This window comes from Peromyscus leucopus, chromosome 8b (genome assembly GCF_004664715.2).
Source record: "Peromyscus leucopus breed LL Stock chromosome 8b, UCI_PerLeu_2.1, whole genome shotgun sequence".
Lineage (NCBI taxonomy): Eukaryota > Metazoa > Chordata > Mammalia > Rodentia > Cricetidae > Peromyscus > Peromyscus leucopus.
In genome coordinates this window covers 45,237,465-45,256,586 of record NC_051086.1, presented here as the reverse complement: position 1 = coordinate 45,256,586, position 19,122 = coordinate 45,237,465, and the positions used below count along the sequence as shown (strand labels likewise).

The 19,122-nt window shown below is 36.7% G+C and overlaps 1 protein-coding gene across 22 annotated transcripts in view; it reads left to right on the top strand.

Moving 5' to 3' along the window:
- The window catches only part of Ncor1 (nuclear receptor corepressor 1), a 152,924-nt gene that overhangs the window by 54,115 nt on the left and 79,687 nt on the right, over positions 1–19,122 (top strand). For 15 of the 22 annotated variants that reach the window (XM_037201359.1, XM_028857091.2, XM_028857104.2 and 12 more), the window contains exons 7-14: positions 5,087–5,143; positions 5,692–5,744; positions 6,100–6,126; positions 8,093–8,159; positions 11,140–11,312; positions 14,965–15,055; positions 17,155–17,333; positions 18,563–18,617. In XM_037201359.1, the coding sequence (XP_037057254.1) occupies positions 5,087–5,143; positions 5,692–5,744; positions 6,100–6,126; positions 8,093–8,159; positions 11,140–11,312; positions 14,965–15,055; positions 17,155–17,333; positions 18,563–18,617 (702 nt within the window). Of the gene's footprint in view, positions 1–5,086; positions 5,144–5,691; positions 5,745–6,099; positions 6,819–8,092; positions 8,160–11,139; positions 11,313–14,964; positions 15,056–17,154; positions 17,334–18,562; positions 18,618–19,122 lie in introns of those variants that run through there. The other 7 variants (XM_028857111.2, XM_028857112.2, XM_028857105.2 and 4 more) reach the window with 2 other exon arrangements.

Here is a 19,122-nt window from a genome sequence, read left to right as displayed (position 1 = left end):
TTAATAGCTGGGCTATGGGTGAACTTAAAAAGTTCAGTGTGGACTTTGACCTTTAGGTGGGTTTTGGTTTTTTATTTTTATTAAAACAATTTTTTTGTTTCATTCTCTTAGTTGGCAAATTTTTGTCAATTAGGAAATCCAGGCCATAGTTCTGTGAGTTGTTTTTGTATTGACACTGTTGGCTTTTGATCATTACTTGGCTCAGTAACTTGCAGTTAAAGTAAAGGGATGCTTATATCACTTCAATATAAAGAAAATGTTGCATTAGAGAAGCTTAACAATTGACTTCTAGAAGACCTTATTTCAGAGCATTTAATAGAGCTTAAATATTATTAAGATTTAATAGCCAAGGGTAATCATAAAAAGTAAAAATCAGAATTGTTGTTTGAATTTATTTGCTTTGTAGTGAGTTGATTTATCAGTCAATATGTTTTATACAGAGAGCCAGGTCTGAAAGGATATTGGATGTAAGAAAAGCAACTATTAGCTGGGGGTGTGCAGTGGTGGAGTACCTCCCTAGCACGCACAGGACCAGGGTTAGCCCTAGCATCCCAATAGCACATTTAAAGAGAGGCAGACAAGCCTAGCAATATTTATAAAGGTAAGAAAATTAGAGAGTTTACCTGAAGAACTAATTCTAAATAAGAGTCAAGAGTACATGATGGGTAAAAGCTATGTTCTTATATAATGTAGATATAGTAAGACTATAAAAAGTGTCAAAAAAATAAGATGTTCTGTGGAATTAGGGTCGTAAAATAGTATTTTGCTATTCTGAGCCTTTTGTATCAATATGTTCTAAAGTAAATAATTATGAACGCCATCCACATAAAACAGTAGGGGCTGTGAAGATGCTTCATTCTATAAAGTGCTTGCTGCACAAGCTTGAGGATATGAGTTTAGTTCCCCAACACTCATATGAAAACAGAGGTGTGATAGCACCTGCCTGTGATCTGAACACTGGAGAATTAGAGACAGGAGGATCCCTGAGTCTTGCATGCTCGCCAGCCTAGGCAAATTAGTGAGGTCTGGGTTCGGTGAAATACCTTGTCTTCCCTGCCAAAAAAAAGTATGATAAGCAATTGAGGAGGACACAGGGTATCAGCTTCTGCTCTCTACATGCACCACACACACTCAAAACAAAAGTAAGACAGGTGTGATGGGTTGAAAGAAAATGGTCCCCAAAGGGCACTCTTAGGAGGTGTGGTGGTGTTGGAGTAGATGTGGCCTTGTTGGAGCAAGTGTGTCACTGTGGGAGTGGGCTTTGAGGTGTCCTGTGCTCCAGCTATTCCAGTAAGACAGACCACTTCCTATTGTCTGCAAGATACAGGTCTCTCAGCTACTTCTCCATCACTATATTTGCCTGTACGCTGCCAGGTCCCACCATGACAATAATGGACTGAACCTCTGAACTTGGTGGGCGAGGCACCCCAATTAAATGTTTTCTTTATAAGAGTTACCTTTGTTGTGGTGTCTCTTCACAGCAATAAAAACCCTAACTAAGACAGCAGGGAAACTAAAAAATAATTTTAATTCCATCATGAAATACATAAAAATAATCTTAAACTCATACGTCTGTACAAGAGTAGATAGTTGAGAGTCACATATAAAGTATACTGTGTGGTAAATGTCACATGCTGGTAAAAATATAGGCGGTTAATATTTAATTAGTTGGGCTTAGAATGAATGGGTACAGTTTGTTGACTGGCCAGACTAATCTTCTATAATGAAGTTGGAAGACAGTAAGGGGAAAAAGTGATGTTTCACCTCATGCCATGCCTAGAGGAAGACTGTAGTTCAGAATAGGAAAGTATGCCCTTTGTTTGTGGAGATGGAAATGAGAAGTTTTGTGTTACAGCTTCAGATTTTTGTTTTTTTGAGACAGGGTTTCTTTGAGTAACAGCTCTGGCTGTCCTGGAACCCACTTTGTAGACCAGGCTGGCCTCGAACTCAGAAATCTGCCTGCTTCTGCTTTCCAAGTGCTGGATTAAAGGCGTGCACCACTGTGCCTGGCATATCTTATGATTTTTAAGAAATACCCTTCAGAACTATAAAATACTTTAGTATTTTATGGCCAGTTTGTGATCTCTATGATAAAGTAAGAGATTGGAATTGATAGACAATGGGAATTTTTTTAATGTCTAAAATTTTAGTATTAGTTCATTTTAAAATAAAATGGATTCAGTGATACTTATTGATTACATTTTAAAATAAACTGTTGTAAAACAATTGTAAATTAGTGAATGTTGTGGGTATGAAGATTGAGAACTATTAAGATCTGATAGAGAACTTAATTTGTGTTTAATTATATACATGTCTTCATTAGATATTGAAATAAATGATTCTTAATGCCCATCATCAGACTTGAAAACTCATTTTAAATCTTTTCTGTTTTGATTATTTCCTTTTGGTTTCTTGTTCATTCCACAAAGCAAAGAATAGCCAAACTTGATGTCTCAGTATGAGTCTTGGCTTCTTACAGTGAAAAGTTTTTTTCATGCATGAAAAATGTTCTTAACTCACTCTTAGTAATTGTCAAGCCATGTTTTCTTTCAGATGCTTTCTTAGTAAACCCTACTACTAGTTATTTTTTGTAGTTGTTCTTGTGGGGCTCCGAGAGGGAAGTGGAGGAAAGCTGTTCTGGGCGTCTCTGCCAGCTCTGTGGTTCTGTTTTCTCATCATGCTATGTTTTCTAAGACTTTCACTGCTTCCGTGACCTTTTAAAGTGAGTAACCTAATCTGTCTTGATGCCATAGGCAAGAAGATAATGACAGAAGTACATCTTTTACTTATTCCTTGTGAAGTGACAGTCTGTTTACTCTGGGAATTGTGCTTTGTGTGGCTGAAGTAATCAGAACCATTATTACATACGAGAAGTCTTTTTTTATTTACAAAGTTGGTGAGAAAAAGAAAACTGCCTAGCTAGCTTCACGAGAGAAAAGCTGCTTTCGTTCCTGTTTGAACTCAGACTTGTTTGTTTTCTCTCTAAACAAACTATTTTCCTGAACTATGTTTTTTTTTTTTTTAAACAGTTTGAGTTGCTTTATGTCTGTTCAGTTATACGTTCCCAAAATATTTGTAGGTGCTCCAATTTCAGAATAAAAATACAAAAAAGAATGGTTGTTAGTATGTAATGGAGAAGATTGTGGAAATAGTTTATATTTTGGCTGGATGGTTTGCTGCAGCATACGGCACAGAAGAGAGAAAAAGTTGTTAGGTATTACTCTTGTGCCAACATCCTCCCTTTACTCCTGCTATTTTTCTGAAGCTGGGTGTTTCCCTCCCTTAGCCATACCATGTATGTTAATGAGTTTCTAAAGAGCATGCACCCTGTTTTCTGTATATTATCCTAGGCACCTGCTTCCCTTCTCTCCTTTTGCCATTTGCCTAAGTTGAATTTTACACACGGTTGCTGTATCTCATTCTTACAGTCTTTTTTTTTTTTTTTTCCCCACTTTCTAACCCATCCTTCATACCTGTGTTCTAGTACACAGTTCTCCAAACAAAACCCTATTTCTTACTTTCTACCAAGTAGCCCAAACTTTACACATGCATTTGGATGTGCCGGGCTGAGGGTAACTGTGGAATCAGTTCTCTCCTTCCATGTGTTCTTGGGAACAAACTAAGGTCTCAGGCTTGTTCAGCAAATGCCTTTACCCACTGAACCACTTCTCTGGCCCTACCTGAGCCTTATCAAAACCCCCTCCTCGCTAGGATCCTACCAGAGGAGGCTTTCAGTATTGTATTAAGTATTTTTTAGTACCTTTACTCCCAGGTGGTTTGCCTTTCTTATATGTGGAGTACACTTAAATATCCATAAGCCTTTCAAACCATTCTTTATACTGGATTTGGTTTTCTTCCCCCCACACCCCCCCTTTTTTTTTTAAGTGTCTAGTAAGTGCCTGGCACATAGAATACATTCAGTATATATTTGAAGAATTAATTACTTACATATGTAGACTTAGACTAATAATTATATGAAAATGTGAGAGATGTGTGTGTTAGTGCATGTGAGACACATGGAGAGGACAGAGAATAACTTGTGGGAGTCAGTCCTCTCTTTGCCCATGTGGGGTCAGATAGTCAGGCTTGATGGCATCCATCTTAACTAACCACAGCTGTCTTGCTGGCCCAGTTAATTTGTTGTTAGCAAGGAAGATCCGTTGTACAAATCCTAAGTGGTCTTATAATACAAACTCGGAGCCAGATATCAGGGTGAAAGCTGAAAGATCAGAGAGGCAGAGCTCGCCGCAACCACCACCTCTTACCTCACCAACTCCAGAGCCTGAAAGAGCCAGAGTTCTTGTCTCCTTACATTCCTTTCTCTGCCCAGCCATATCACTTCCTATCTCAACCTTCCTAGTGATGTGATTAAAGGCGTGTGCCACCACTGCCTGACTTCTGTGTTTAATCTAGTGGCTGGTTCTTTACTCTGATCTTCAGGCAAATTTTATTTGTTCAAGATATCACCACAAGATCCTGTTATGGGGTACTTTGGTTTTGATTACTTTTGAAAATGGCATGTTAAATATGTTATTAAAATTTTATTTTACTGCAAATAATGATTGGAGGAAAACTAGCTATTTCTTTATTCACTTATTACTTAGTCCCTTGGAACTAGAAAACAAAACTCATTATATGCTTCTTTTGATACTCTATGCTTTTAGATATTTATTAACAGCAACATGTGAATTAAATATTTGAAATACTTGGGTATACTTCCAATTTAAATTTTATTCCTTCTCTCTGTATTCCCAATATTTTATTAACTTCCTAATTGTTTATGTGTTGCTCTCACTACAGACATTAGGTTTTGACTAAAGATTTGATTAAATTTAGTGAGAGAACCTTATGTAAATTAAAATTAGAGAATGCCAACACGATGACTCAGTGGTAGAACACTTGTCTAGCTTACATGATAATCTAGCTTCAATCCCCAGTATAAGGGGAAATTAGAGAGTGTTTCAGTGTAAATAAAGGTAAATTTAGTTACAGATTAGTCTTAGATAAGTGTTTTCAAATAGGCAATTATTTTTCTTTGGGGTAATATAATTTTTAATTATCAATATAATAATGTTTTTCTCCTTAGAAAAAAGCAGAAGAAGCTCATAAAATTTTTGAAGGTCTTGGCCCAAAAGTTGAACTGGTAAGAAATTCCTGTTTTCATTTCTAATGTTGTTATTGTTGTTAAGTTTCTTTTTTTATAATTTTTCTTGGGATAAAATGGGCTATCCATTTAATATTGGATAAAAATTATATAGCCGGGCAGAAAGTTTGTTATAATCTTAAGATAATTGTGAGTAAACTTGATTACCTTTGCGTAAGCAGTATTCTGAGCATGTTTTCCTGAACAGCCATTTCATCCCTTAGGTAGGAGGAGGAAGATGTAGCTAAAGGAAATAAAAGAGCTTCCTGAATGTACTATTAGGATAAAGACAGTGTGTAATTTCCCTTTGCCTCTGAAATTGAAAGTGTGATGAGGCTTATTTGTTATAAGATCCAGTGGGTTTGCAAACTTCCTTTTGGAGTGGGAGAGCAGTAGGAGATGGGGTTACAGGGAAACCTGACACCTGCAGGTTTAGGCTGGATGCTATGGTATAGTCCCACTTAAGATAGTCTCACAAAAAAATGATTTTGTTTGTTAATGTAAGTATATATACAACACTCTACACATAAATGTCATTTATTTTATAGCCACTCTATAACCAGCCATCAGATACCAAGGTGTACCATGAGAACATCAAGACGTAAGTACTTACCATCTTTGGAGTTCAATTAAAGAACACATATTCTATAAAGAAAATCATTTTTGTTATCTGCGGACATTATTATAACAGTGTAGGTGTGTTTTAGATTTGTGTAATTTGCTGTTGTTTACTATATGTTATCTTCCTCTGGCTTTTTGGGGGTTGGGGTAACAGATTTGAGTTTCCGAGGCCAAAAAATAAAATAAATTATTGCATAAAACTAGCTGGTTTTATAATCTGCTAGTAAAAAAAAAAAAAAAAAAAAAAAAAAAAAAAAAAAAAGGTGGATACTTAACATTGAAATGGCTTACCTTGAGGCTTGAATTCTTTGCCTCCTGTTTTGTGTTTTTTTCAGTGGAGTACCTGCAAGGCGCATGATGAAGTAAGATAATGAAGCTTTTTCATTTAAGACTAGTGATGACACCGTCCCCCACCAAGCCACATCTGCCATTGCAAAGTAGAAGTGCCACGGATCATTTTATCATTATTCAAAACCCTATTCTAGGGAAATCCCTTCCATGACTCTTGCTAATGACGGTATTTGTAGACCCTTCTGCCATTTAATGTCCTGGTGCCTTGGAAGGCTCAGTCCCTCATGTCGGTGAGGAGGCTGTTCCAGAATGTAGTTTGCTTTGCCTTGCTCATCCTACTACCAGGCCTTTATGGATGCAGATCTTGGAATAAGAAAAGTGAAAAGTAAACTTAATTTCTTGATCTGATTGAAGTAAGAGAAGCTAGATAGGTTTTTTTAAAAATTGTTGTTAATTATCATACTTTTAGAGCATTTTAGGTGAATTACTATTAATTGGTGACAGAAATGTGATATTTCTATTTATATGCATTTAAAAGTGTATCCAGAACATTATAATTATTTACTATTACAGTTACTAATGAGCACATTATTATTTATATTTTTTCTTTTAGTTTCTGAGAGTGTGTACAATAATTGACTACTTTGCAGAACTGGTGGCAAATATATGTGCATGGTAGTGTGCATGACAACTATTAACAGTTTGAGTCATTTTAACTTCTGTGAAGTAAATGGTTCATAATAAAGTCATCTAATTAAGAGTTTTTCTGTGAGATATTGCCATGGTCTTGAGAACCTTTAGGAGAAGATTAGGCTAAACTCATACATTTTGATTTAGAACTACTTAGCTGTTTAAATGTTTTTAAAAGGAGGATAACAGATAAAATGTAGTTGGCTATATTTAGTGATTTCCCCCCCTCCCCCCAAAGCTCGGTTTGTGTTTTGTCTTTTCTCCTTCAATGTAAGCTGGAAAGCCGCACTGTTGTTGATTGATTTTATGTTATCTACACTGCCTATGTTAGATTGTGCTGAGAGGGGTTATTGACTAGCTGACTTCACTTAAATTCTTAGTAGACATTTAAAGTTTTATTTACTGATTGACATTTATTTTTGAGTAGCATATAATTGCAGTCAGAGTAAATTGATAAGTATTAATGGTCCACTGTATGTTACTTTTGAAGTATACACATTTGCTCAAATCATTCAGTAGCTATTCTTTTGCTTTATATGAAATAGCAAATGTGACATTTAATAATTCTTTTCATCTGCTGACTGCTTTGTCATACACCGAGCTACTTACTGTCTTTGAATATTTGAGTGGAGCCAGTGTCAGTGTTAGTCCTGAGCAACACGTAATCCAGAAATTTATTTCTACTTTCATTGGCTTTGTATTTATGTCTGAATAATCAGCTTGGAATTATTTCTGTAAGTAGGTGGGGTATAAATATTGATATATTTGAATCTGCATGACATTGTTTTAAAAGGTCACAGTGCTTCCACGTTGAAAAGTGACACTGTTACATTAAGACACGTGACACATTTTCCTGTCTTGTCAGATTGCCCTTTGTTGCTCCATAGAGTGTTGTGTCAGATCTGTGGGAGAGAGATCTTCTGTCTTGAGCAGAAGTCACATCTTTCTAAATGTTTTGGTGTGCATTCTCCTTCTAGGAGGGAAGTACCTGCAAAAGGTTTCTTTTCCCTTTTATTTCTCTTTCTCAACGTATATACAAAGTTGCTTGTATCATCAGAATTCTTAAGAATTAGTTACTCCTTAATTATAATTTGAAAATAGTATGTCTAAAAATTAGATGCATGAATTAAAAATTAACTGTATTATCTTGTTATAGAACGGCAGGAATTTTAGACCTTATTGCAAAAATTATGCAGCTTTATTTTGCAGGGTGAAAAAGCTAAAGATTAACTCTGATTGTACCATAAGTTCTTAAGTGGTTTGCCTATCTCCAATGTCTGCAGAAAGTGAACATGGCTTAAGTTGTGCTTTTTCTTAATGTTCTGCAACCATATTTTTCTCTTCTAGAAACCAGGTGATGAGGAAAAAACTCATTTTATTTTTTAAAAGAAGAAATCATGCAAGAAAACAAAGGGTGAGGTCCTATCCTTGTTAACTGAAATTTGTACAGCTTTCCCATTCATGTCATTTAGGCATTCACTTTCCCATTAATAATTGATCCTTGATTATATGAGAACAAATGCTGATTTAGAAAGTAACTGTATGTGTGAGTTAAATATGAGTCTAATCCTAGTAACATTGTAATACCACATTTAACATCATTATCAAATTAATTTTATTAGTCATTTATGCAATATTTTTGTTCAGCAAAATGGTGAGTAGTCAAAAAAAAAAGTCTAAGTAGGACGATGCGCTTTCAGTCTGTTAGGACTCAAACAAGTGTCGGTAAGTTATGGTCATGCCGATGAGACATTATTCTCTGTCCTTAGGAAAAACTATCTGGTCAGTGTCTAAAAATTGAAATAGTTTATTTAGTTATACACTTTGCTGTCTAAAAGTTTTATGGTTATAATCATAGAAATTAAGTTTCGTAGAATATCCTTACTTTTGTAATATGTTCATACTAATTTTACAGATACATTTAAATTCAGATTTTTAATAAAAGGAAGTTCTTTGAACCTGTTTTAGAAATGAACTTTACCGTATACTGAATGACCTGACGGTTAACCAGTTGTAAAGCTCAAGAGACAGCAGCTTTTATTTGGTGTAAAACTTTTGTAGTTCATATTTCCAGTGTTATCTTCTAGATGCTATCTTAAATAACTGGTGTTGAATATTTTTCTTCCCCAAAACATAGAAATATTAAATGATAAACTAGCTTTTTTGTTCAGTCATTTTATTGTAATTCTGGTAGTTGCTAAATTAGTCCTCTGGTGATGTAGTCACTGGAGAATAAAACCTTTTCATGCTTTGGAATAATTGTAATTTATCTGTTTACTGATTTCATTAATAAGTGTTTATCAGTTGTGGATGATGTTCCATATATTATTCCAGAAAAGCAAGCAAGATAGCCATATTATTTGGCTTTTAAGGAGCAGATATGTCAGCAGGCAGGTTCAGTATTGTGATCGTAATGTGATCTCATACATAAAGCTGACTACAAGAGTTGTAAAATGGGATGCCTGAAGCAGATACAATCAGGGAGGGCCACTAAACAGAAAAGCCAGTACTGTGTAAACTTACACAAGCAGAGGGAACCGGTTAAGTGAAATAGCTAATGTGACAGGCTCAGAACTGACTGAGTTTAGAGTGGGAGAGCTGGGCAGGGCACGGGTGATAAGGATGCTGGGATTTAGTGATACACTGTTCTGAAGGTCACCTACAAGACTTTGTATGAGATTCAGAGTATACTTTTTTTTTTTTTTTAAAGTGTTTAATCTGATGAAGTATGAAGTTCAGGTTTGAATTTTAAGAATTTACATCTGGGGTTGCATATGTAACTCAGTGGTATAGTGCTTGCTTAATATAAATGAAGCCCTTGGATTGGATCCCTGGCACCAAATAAACTGGGCATCACATGCCTGTGATTCCCACTGGAGAGGTTGAAGCAGGGAGATGAGATGTTCAAGTCGTGCTCCATTACCTAGTAGGTTTGAGGCCAGCCTGAGATATGGGAAGCCCTGTATCAAACAACAACCAAAGAATTTGCATCTGGCTGCAACACTGGGAATGCATGGGAAGATCTGAACACTTACGTAACATGGACCAGGTTCTGGCTTCCATCTTCTCTGTTTTGGAAAGTAACAGAAATCATGTGGGCCACATTTACTAGACGATTGCTTCCCTTCTGGTGGTGACAGCGTTGACTTGAATTCAAGCGATGGGAGTAGAGAGGAGAAAGGTGAAGTGCACAAGAGGCACATAGGTGTTGGAAGAAGTGATGAGGGAATGGGGTGAGAAGAAACACTCTCCTGTCCAGTCACTCTTAGGTGACCAACTTTAGCAGTGGTCCTAAGGCCCTTCTCACTTTCCTCTTTATGGAATCTTGTAGTCACATAGTTCTGTGTCCATAATGGAGGGTTCTTCTGCCTTGTACCTGTAGAAAATGGAGTCATAATTCAAGATTAACCAAGAGTACTAATTATTGATTTCATGTTTTTAACCAGATTTCTTTTTATGATGGTGAATAGCTAATTCTAGTCTTTTCCATTCTTGCAAAAAATATTTATACTAGTTAACAAAAAGAAAAAAAAAAGTGAAAAACCAGAACCTCTAATGATAGAGAAACTGTTATGTGTGCATGTTTTCTCTGACAGTTTGGATAGATACCAACACAATGCTAAATACTTGCCTCTAAGATTGATTAGAGCAGGGGGCTGGAGAGATGGCTCAGCGGTTAAGAGCACTGACTGCTCTTCCAGAGGACCCCGGTTCAGTTCCCAGCACCCATATGGCAGCTAACGACTGTCTGTAACTCCAGTTCCAGGGGACCCAACACCTATGGTAAAACACCAATGCACATAAAAGAAAAATAAATAAATTAAAAAAAAAAAGATTGATTAGAGCAGTGGTTCTCAATCTGTGGGTCACAACTCCTCAAGGTATTGAACAACCCTTCCACAGGGATTGCCTAAGACCATGGGAAAAAAAGATATTTACATTACAGTTCATGAAGTAGCAATCAGATTAATTTTATGGTTGCGGGTCACCACAACATGAGGAATTACATTAAAGGGTCACAGCATTAGGATGGTTGAGAACCTCTGGATTAGATGATGAACTATGTAAATGTTTTTAATTTTCCTTTCTTTTTGACAATGAAGGCATGTTTTTAGGAAAATAAAAATACATGGTCAGCCACTACCAGTGGTTGTCAATGAGTTTGTTAATTTGTATAGTGTTAATGGTTAGTAAAAATTGCAGGGAAAGTACACCCACCCTGCAGAAACCCTCCATTTCTCCTCTCAGACCAGGAACAAATTGTCATTCTTAGCTGAGTCATAAAAGCCGAATGTACCTCTGTTTTCATCTTAAGAAATGGAATGTATTTTAAAGGCTTACCAAATCATAGAGTTCAGTTTAATTGTTATTAATTTACTACGGGTGTTTAATAGGAACAAAAAATCTGCCAGCGTTATGATCAGCTCATGGAAGCATGGGAGAAAAAAGTGGACAGAATAGAAAACAATCCCCGGAGGAAAGCAAAAGAAAGCAAAACAAGGGAGTACTATGAGAAGCAGTTTCCAGAAATTCGAAAACAAAGAGAGCAGCAAGAACGGTTTCAACGGTATGTAGTTTGGTGTTTAGTAATGGTATTTTTTTCCCTTCAGATCGTCAGGAATGTTTGGATTTTTGAGACAGGGTTTCTCTGTGTAGTCCTGGAACTCACTCTGTAGATAGACCAGGCTGGCCTCGAACTCACACATCTGTCTGTATCTGCCTTCCAAGTGCAGGGATTAAAGGTATGTACCACTACTGCCTGGCAAGAATTTTTAATGTTGAACTTAAATTTTTAAAATTACACTTATGCTGGGCGGTGGTGGCACACGTCTTTAATCCCAGCACTGGGCAGGCAGAGCCAGTCTGATCTCTCTGAGTTCGAGGCCAGCCTGGTCTATAGAGTGCGATCCAGGACAGGCACCAAAACAACACAGAGAAACCCCATCTCAAAAACAAAACAAAACAAAACAAAACAAAAACCAACCTAACAAACAAATTGCACTTATTATTCATTTATGGTGTGTGGGAAGCTCACATGTCATAGTAATACTGATGTGGAGGTTGGAGGACAGATGGTGGGAGTAGGTTCTCTGCCTCCACCAAGTGGGACTGGCCTCAGGTTGTCAGATCTAGTGACAGACCTATCAACTATTTTGCCAGCTCTTTTGCCATAGAATTTAAAACTTATCAACCAGTGAGGATTATTTCTTAGTGAATTGAATATTAATTTTTTTTTTTTTTTTTTTTTTTTTTTGGTTTTTTCGAGACAGGGTTTCTCTGTGTAGCTTTGCGCCTTTCCTGGAACTTGCTTTGGAGACCAGGCTGGCCTCGAACTCACAGAGATCCACCTGGCTCTGCCTCCCAAGTGCTGGGATTAAAGGCATGCGCCACCACCGCCCGGCGAATATTAATTTTTTTATATTTATATTTAATCTTCATGTGAAATCTAAGTGAATATTTTTAAATTTTCTTTAATTCTGTTTCTTTTAATTATTTATTTTTTGCATGTGAGTGTCTTATCTGGGTGCATGTTTATGTCCTCCTACATGCACGACTGGTGCTTGTGGAGTCCATAACCGGGTCCCTGGAGCTGGAGTCACAGACAGCTGGGAGCCACCATGTGGGTGCAGGGAACTGAACCTGAATCCTCCGGAAGAGCAGCCAGTGCTCCCAAACTGCTGATCTGTCTCCAGCTCAAATCTTTAGTTCTTAAAAGTACTAATTTCTTTCAAAATGAAAATTAATAAGAATGAACCCGAATATTCCTTAGTAATCATAAACATAATGAAACAGCATGAAATTGATTGATTATTAATCAGAAAGTTCTGTGGGGCTAAAGAGATAGCTGTGTGGTTAAGAGTACTTGCTATTCTTGCAGAAGACCTAGGTTTAGTTACATGGGATCTGACGCCCTCTTCTGGCTTCTGTTGTTACCTGTCATGTATGTGGTACACAGATATACATGTAGGCAAGACAAGTATAAAATAAAAAATAAGGTTTTTTTTTTTGAAAAGTTTTTGAAGACAGAGTTTCTCTGTGTATCCCTTACTGTCCTGGAACTCTCTCTGCAGACCAGGCTGGCCTCAAACTCAGAGATCCATCTGTCTCTGTCTTCTCAGTGCTAGGATTAAAGGCGTGCAACACTACTACTGCCTGGCTTAAGATTTATTATTTTTTTTTAAAGAAACAAGTTTTGGGGGGTTTAGTAGAAAATTTTTTTACATTATTTTTATTAATTTATTTTTTTTAATTTTTTTTTGGTTTTTTTTTTTCGAGACAGGGTTTCTCTGTGTAGCTTTGCGCCTTTTCCTGGAACTCACTTGGTAGCCCAGGCTGGCCTCGAACTCACAGAGATCCGCCTGCCTCTGCCTCCCGAGTGCTGGGATTAAAGGCGTGCGCCACCACCGCCCGGCTTAATTTATTTTTTTTTAAAACGGAGTTTTTTTATGTAGCCCTGCTGGCCAGAAACTTGATATGGAAATCTGACCTCTGTCTTCGATCTTCCAGAGATCCATCTGCCTGTACCTCCTAAGTGCTGGGATTAAAGATGTTCACTACCGTGCACCACACTCTTGATATTTTATTTTGTTTTGTTTTACTTTTAGAGAATAGGCATAAAACACCATGACTAATTCCCACAAAAGGTACAAATAGGTATTTTGCAAATATCTTAAGCTTGACCTTCTTTTTCATTGTTTTTCCTTATATTTCAGAAATGTTCAATGTATTTTTCCAAGCTTGCACTTCTATTCTTTAGAATGTTGACAAAAGATGGACTTGACGTTGTAGGTGGAGTTTCTCTGTGTCTCAGCAACTGCTCCCAAATAACTATCCAGAGATGTATTATTAAGTGTAAATCCTCACTTGGCCAATAGCTCAAGCTTGTTACTGGCTAACTATTATTTTTTAAGTTAACCCATATTTCTTATCTACCCTCTGCCACATGGTGATACCTTCTTTTAACATGGCATGTTCATCTTACTTCTCTCTGCCTCTCCTCTAGACTCCCTTTTCCCAGCATTCTCTCTGCCCGAAAACCCTGTCTAGCCATTGGCAATTAGCTTTTTGTTAACAATTAGAGCAATACATGTTTACAGTGTATAAAGATTGTTCCACAGCATGGAATTAATAATTTCTTTTTTAATACAAGTTCCCCATTACTAGTCCACTATTTTAACTTGTATATATAACCTTTTTTTTCCCTTTGTGGTACTAATGATCAACCCCAGGTCCTGATGCATGGAGGGCAAACACTTTACCAACTGAGTTGTGTCCCCAGTCCAACATATAACTTCAATCTCAGTATTAACATTTAAATTGTTGCTAATTTGGTAGTGACTCATGCATACCATTTGAAAATATTCATTGACTCTCGGGTTGGTTTTTTGACTTTCTATTAACTAAAAAAATCCCATTTTGGTGTTCCATATGCATCTGCACACATTTGTAGGCACTTTTCATTTTTCATTTTCATTTTTCATTTGTAGGAATTTTCCATTTCAGACATGTACCCACACACATGCACACACAAAAAAGCCCCATTTTGTGTTCTGTCTCATAGACATTTTGATACTGCATTAATGAGCTTAAGAAGGTATGCTTACATGCACAAGACCTGTACATGATCAACACAGCATCAAATAAACATTCCAACAGATGGTAGTAATTTTGACTCTGGGTTACACAAAAAACTAAGCGAAAGAACCCACTAGAGGATGTAAACAAGGAAGATCAAGGAACTGGAGGTGGATGCGATCAAAATAAGTTGTTTATGTGTAAAACTGTCAAAGAATAAATACAATATATTTTATTTTAAAAGTTTCAATTTGAAGCCGGGTGGTGGTGGCGCATGCCTTTAATCCCAGCAATGGGGAGGCAGAGGCAGATGGATCTCTGTGAGTTCGAGGCCAGCCTGGTCTACAAAGTGAGTTCCAAGAAAGGCGCAAAGCTACCCAGAGAAACCATGTCTTGAAAAACCAAAAAAAAAAAAAAAAAAAAAAGTCTCAGTTTGAACCAGGCAGTGGTGATGTGTGCCTTCAATTCCAGCATTTGAGAAACAGAGGCAGGCAGATCTCTGTGTGTTTGAGGCCAGCCTGGTCTACATAGCTCCAGTATTAATGATAATTTGTTATGTTTTACATAGCTCCAGTATTAATGATAATTTGTCACGTTTTCATAAAAAGCCTTTAAATATATTTATATTTCTTTTTCATATTTAGAGTTGGTCAGAGGGGAGCTGGTCTTTCAGCTACCATTGCTAGGAGTGAGCATGAGATTTCTGAAATTATTGATGGTCTTTCTGAGCAGGAGGTAAGAAAATTGATTGATTCAATTTAATTCTTTAGTTATTTAAGCATTTCAGCCCTGTAGCCCAGGGGGTAAAGGTTTATCAATATGTAAATGAGGACACATTAGATACTAGTGCTTGAATTATTTCAGAGACTGAGGCCAACCACTATAGGGCTTTAAGCAATGTGATTAAAATTTTTCTAAAGATTGTTTTGTCATCAAGAGTCCTGGGAAGAGTTAAGGAAATAGTTCTGATGGGCTTGGTGGCGATGCGCCTTTAATCCCAGCACTCGGGCGGCAGAGGCAGGCGGATCTCTGAGTTCGAAGCCAGCCTGGACTACAGAGTGAGTTCCAGGACAGCTAGGGCTGTTACAGAGACACTTTTTTTGCCAGTAGTTTTGTTCTTCTTTCTCACTTCTGATCATTTTCCTGAGGAGAAGTCTGAAGTGGAATGTTACCTTTGGGGATGATTGAAATATTCAGCCACAGAAATATGTCCCACACTTCGTAAGGCAGTTATTTCCATGCATTGTTACATAATGGCCAAGTGTTAGCTCTCAGCATTTTTCTTCCTCCCTCCCTCCCTCCCTCCCTCCCTCCCTCCCTCCCTCCCTCCCTCCTTAGAAGTTATATACTTTATTTATATTTTGTAATACATTTAAGTTATTTTTGGAAGATGTTTTCTGAAATCTTAAGTACATAATGCATGCTCTCAGTGCAAGTGATATACTCAGGAGCTTTAAAACACAACCATTATTCTATAGTGGTTTTAAAATCACTGGAAAATGCATGATCGATAATTTCTGAAATTTGTAGCTATAATTTCTATAATGATTAAGTCTGCATTAAATTTCTATGCTTGTTTTTCTGTGAATACCATTAGGGTACATCTGAGAGCATTCCAAGGAAGCTTATCAGTTGAAGTGGTATCAAGCTAATGTGTGAATCCCAAACACTGGTGTTCAAACTAATTGATTTTACCCTGTGGAACTAGACATTTAACAAGGACTTGATAAACAAGTAATAGTTTTAGGGGAAAAAAAGGACACTTCAATTTAGATAAATACTATAGCTTTATAACCAAGTTTCTTTTCAATGCAAAATTGTATGTGTAACTATCTTAAGTTATACTTTGGAAAAAGTCATACATATGCAATAGATTAAACCAGCTTAAATTATAATGATAAGAATCTTAAATTTTTAATGGATCACATAAAATTAGCAAGAAGTACTTAATGCTATGTGAGTTAAATAATTTAAGATCAATGACTTTAAATATTCATAACATTTGTTACTTTTTTTCTGTCTCTGAAATCCTGCTAACATTGTTTTCTATATATACAATGATGAGGAAAGGCTGGGGAGATGGCTCAAAGGTTAAAGCCCTTGCTTTAAAGTGTGAGGACCAAAGTCTATGTAAATGCCAGGTTGAGTGTGGTGGCCTGCCCATAGTTCCAGTGCAAGACTGACCTGCTTAGGCAAGCTGGAGGTTCACTTGAGAGACCGTACTTCAATGAATATGGTAGTGAGCAATGGGGAAAACTCCCAAAGATGCTCTCTGGCCTCCATGTGCATGGACACCTCATCTGAATACTCAGGCTTTAAAAAAAAAAAAAGACAACTAAAATGATATTGAGACTACTTTTTAAATGAGACTATTGTTTTGTATCTTCTAGATAAAAGTATTGCATTATTTTCCAAATATCAATTTCATTAAGAATTCCTCAGAATAGTAAAGGATAAGCTGGGTATGGTAGCTCATACTTGTACCTCATCTCAGCATTGAGGTGCTGTGGCAGGAATTGCTGCAAATTTGAGGCCAGCCTGACTTACAGAATCTTGGCCTGGACTCTAGAATGGAACTCTGTCTGAAAAAGAAGAAAGCACAAACAATATACCAAACAAAACCAACCCAAAGGTAGTAGTTTTTTTAAAGTGAATTCTCTGTAAGTTATATAGTTCGGTGTAAATGTGTTAGAAACAATCATTTAACATACTGTGATATATGCAGCATTATTGTCATTAAATTACACACATGTTTTTTAACTGTTAAAGTCTATAACCCTTTAAAATTTTTAGTTTAAATATTATCCTAACTAAGTTGCATTTATTTCTTGCAGAATAATGAGAAACAAATGCGGCAGCTTTCTGTGATTCCACCTATGATGTTTGATGCAGAGCAAAGAAGGGTCAAGTTCATCAATATGAATGGGCTTATGGAGGATCCTATGAAAGTTTATAAAGATAGACAATTTATGAATGTTTGGACTGACCATGAAAAGGAGATCTTTAAGGACAAGTAATTTAACTGTTAAATTATTCTGTAATAGAAGTTCATATACATTACTAAAAGTGTTTTTCATTTACTTGAGAGTGAACTATTTCCACAAAACTTTCATCCTAATTTGGCATTGGAATAAATACTATAAGAAATAGAGAAATTTATCTTATTATAAGCTTGTACGTGGGACAGTGGTTAACAGTAAGAAATGGGGATATGAGCCTTTATCCCAGCACTGGGGAGGCAGAGAAAGGCATATCTCTGTGAGTTTGAGGCCAGTCTGATCTATATACAGAATGAGTTCCAGGAAAGCCAAGGCTACACAGAGAAACCCTGTCTCAGGATTAAAAAAACAAAAACAATAACAAAAAACAAAAAAGAAACAACAGGGTGTGGTGGTATATGTCTTTAATCCTCTACACTCCAGAGGCAGTGGCAGGTGAATCTATTGAGTTTGAGGCCAGCCTGATGTACGTAGTGAGTTCCAGGACAGCCAGAGCTACATAATGAGACTCTGTCTCAAAAAAAAAAAAAAAAAAAAAAAAAAAAATTTAAAACCTCGATTTAAAAACTGCCATTTAAACATTTTCTATTGATTCTATAGCTGTTATCCAGTGGGCAGTGAGGAATCACTTTGAATTAGGCTAGACATAATTCTTCCAGTTTTTCTTATTTTGTAAAACGTTTGTATGTACTTACATTCTTAATGTTTCAATGTTTATTTTGGATAATTTCATGAATGCATTTAATTTATTTTTATCACATTCTCCCCATCATTCTCTTGTTCTCTTCTTCCTAGCAAATCCACTTTCTACTTTCATGTTCATTAAAAAAAAAAGTGACCCATTGAGCTGTCCACAGGGTTGGTTATTTACTAATGTACAATTAACTACTTAACAGAGGAAAACAGCTCCCCTTCCTTATCAGCCATTAAATGCCAGTGGCACCTCAATGGGATTGGGGTCTCAAGAGCCCCTGTCCCTTCCATGCTGGAATGTGGAAAGGACTCTATGGCACAGGTCTTGTGCGGCTAACTTTGGCTTTGAGTTTATGAGTGCAGTGGTAATGTCATATCCAGAAGACAGCGTTTCACAGCGCTCTTTCCCATCTTCTGCCTCTTCAATTTTTTTCTACTGCCTTTTCTGTTATGTTTCCTGAGCTTCTGGGGGAATCCATGATGTTATAGATATCCTCATTACCGCTGCGTGATGTATTCTCAGTACTGTTTTTTCGTTTTTTAAACTCAGGTTTATCCAGCATCCCAAAAACTTTGGACTAATTGCATCCTACTTGGAAAGGAAGGTAAGAAAAAACTTAGACTGAGATGTTTTTAGGCTTGTGATGTTGCTTTGGATTTTTTTGTTTGTTTTGTTTTTTGAGACAGGGTTTCTCTGTGTAGCTTTGGAGGCTGTCCTAGAACGCACTCTATAGACTAGGCTAGCCTTGAACTCACAGAGATCCTCTAAGTGCTGGGATTAAAGGCGAGCACTACTACCGCCCGGCTTGAATTTTTTTGTGTGTGTTCTAACTAGCAACAGTAGTTAATTAGAATTGATTTTACAAAGGATTATAATAGATGAAAAGATTCTGGTAGTCGTATTATAATACTATAAAATATGTAATAAATGATAATTATAATTATAATTCCCAATCACAAGGACTGGAGATGGTTTAGTGGATAAGAGTGCCTACTGTACTTGCAGGTACCGTTTTTGATTTGTAGCACCTACATAAGATGGCTCACAGGATGATCTAACACCTGGCTAACACATGTCTACACATTTGTACATACACATAATTACAAATA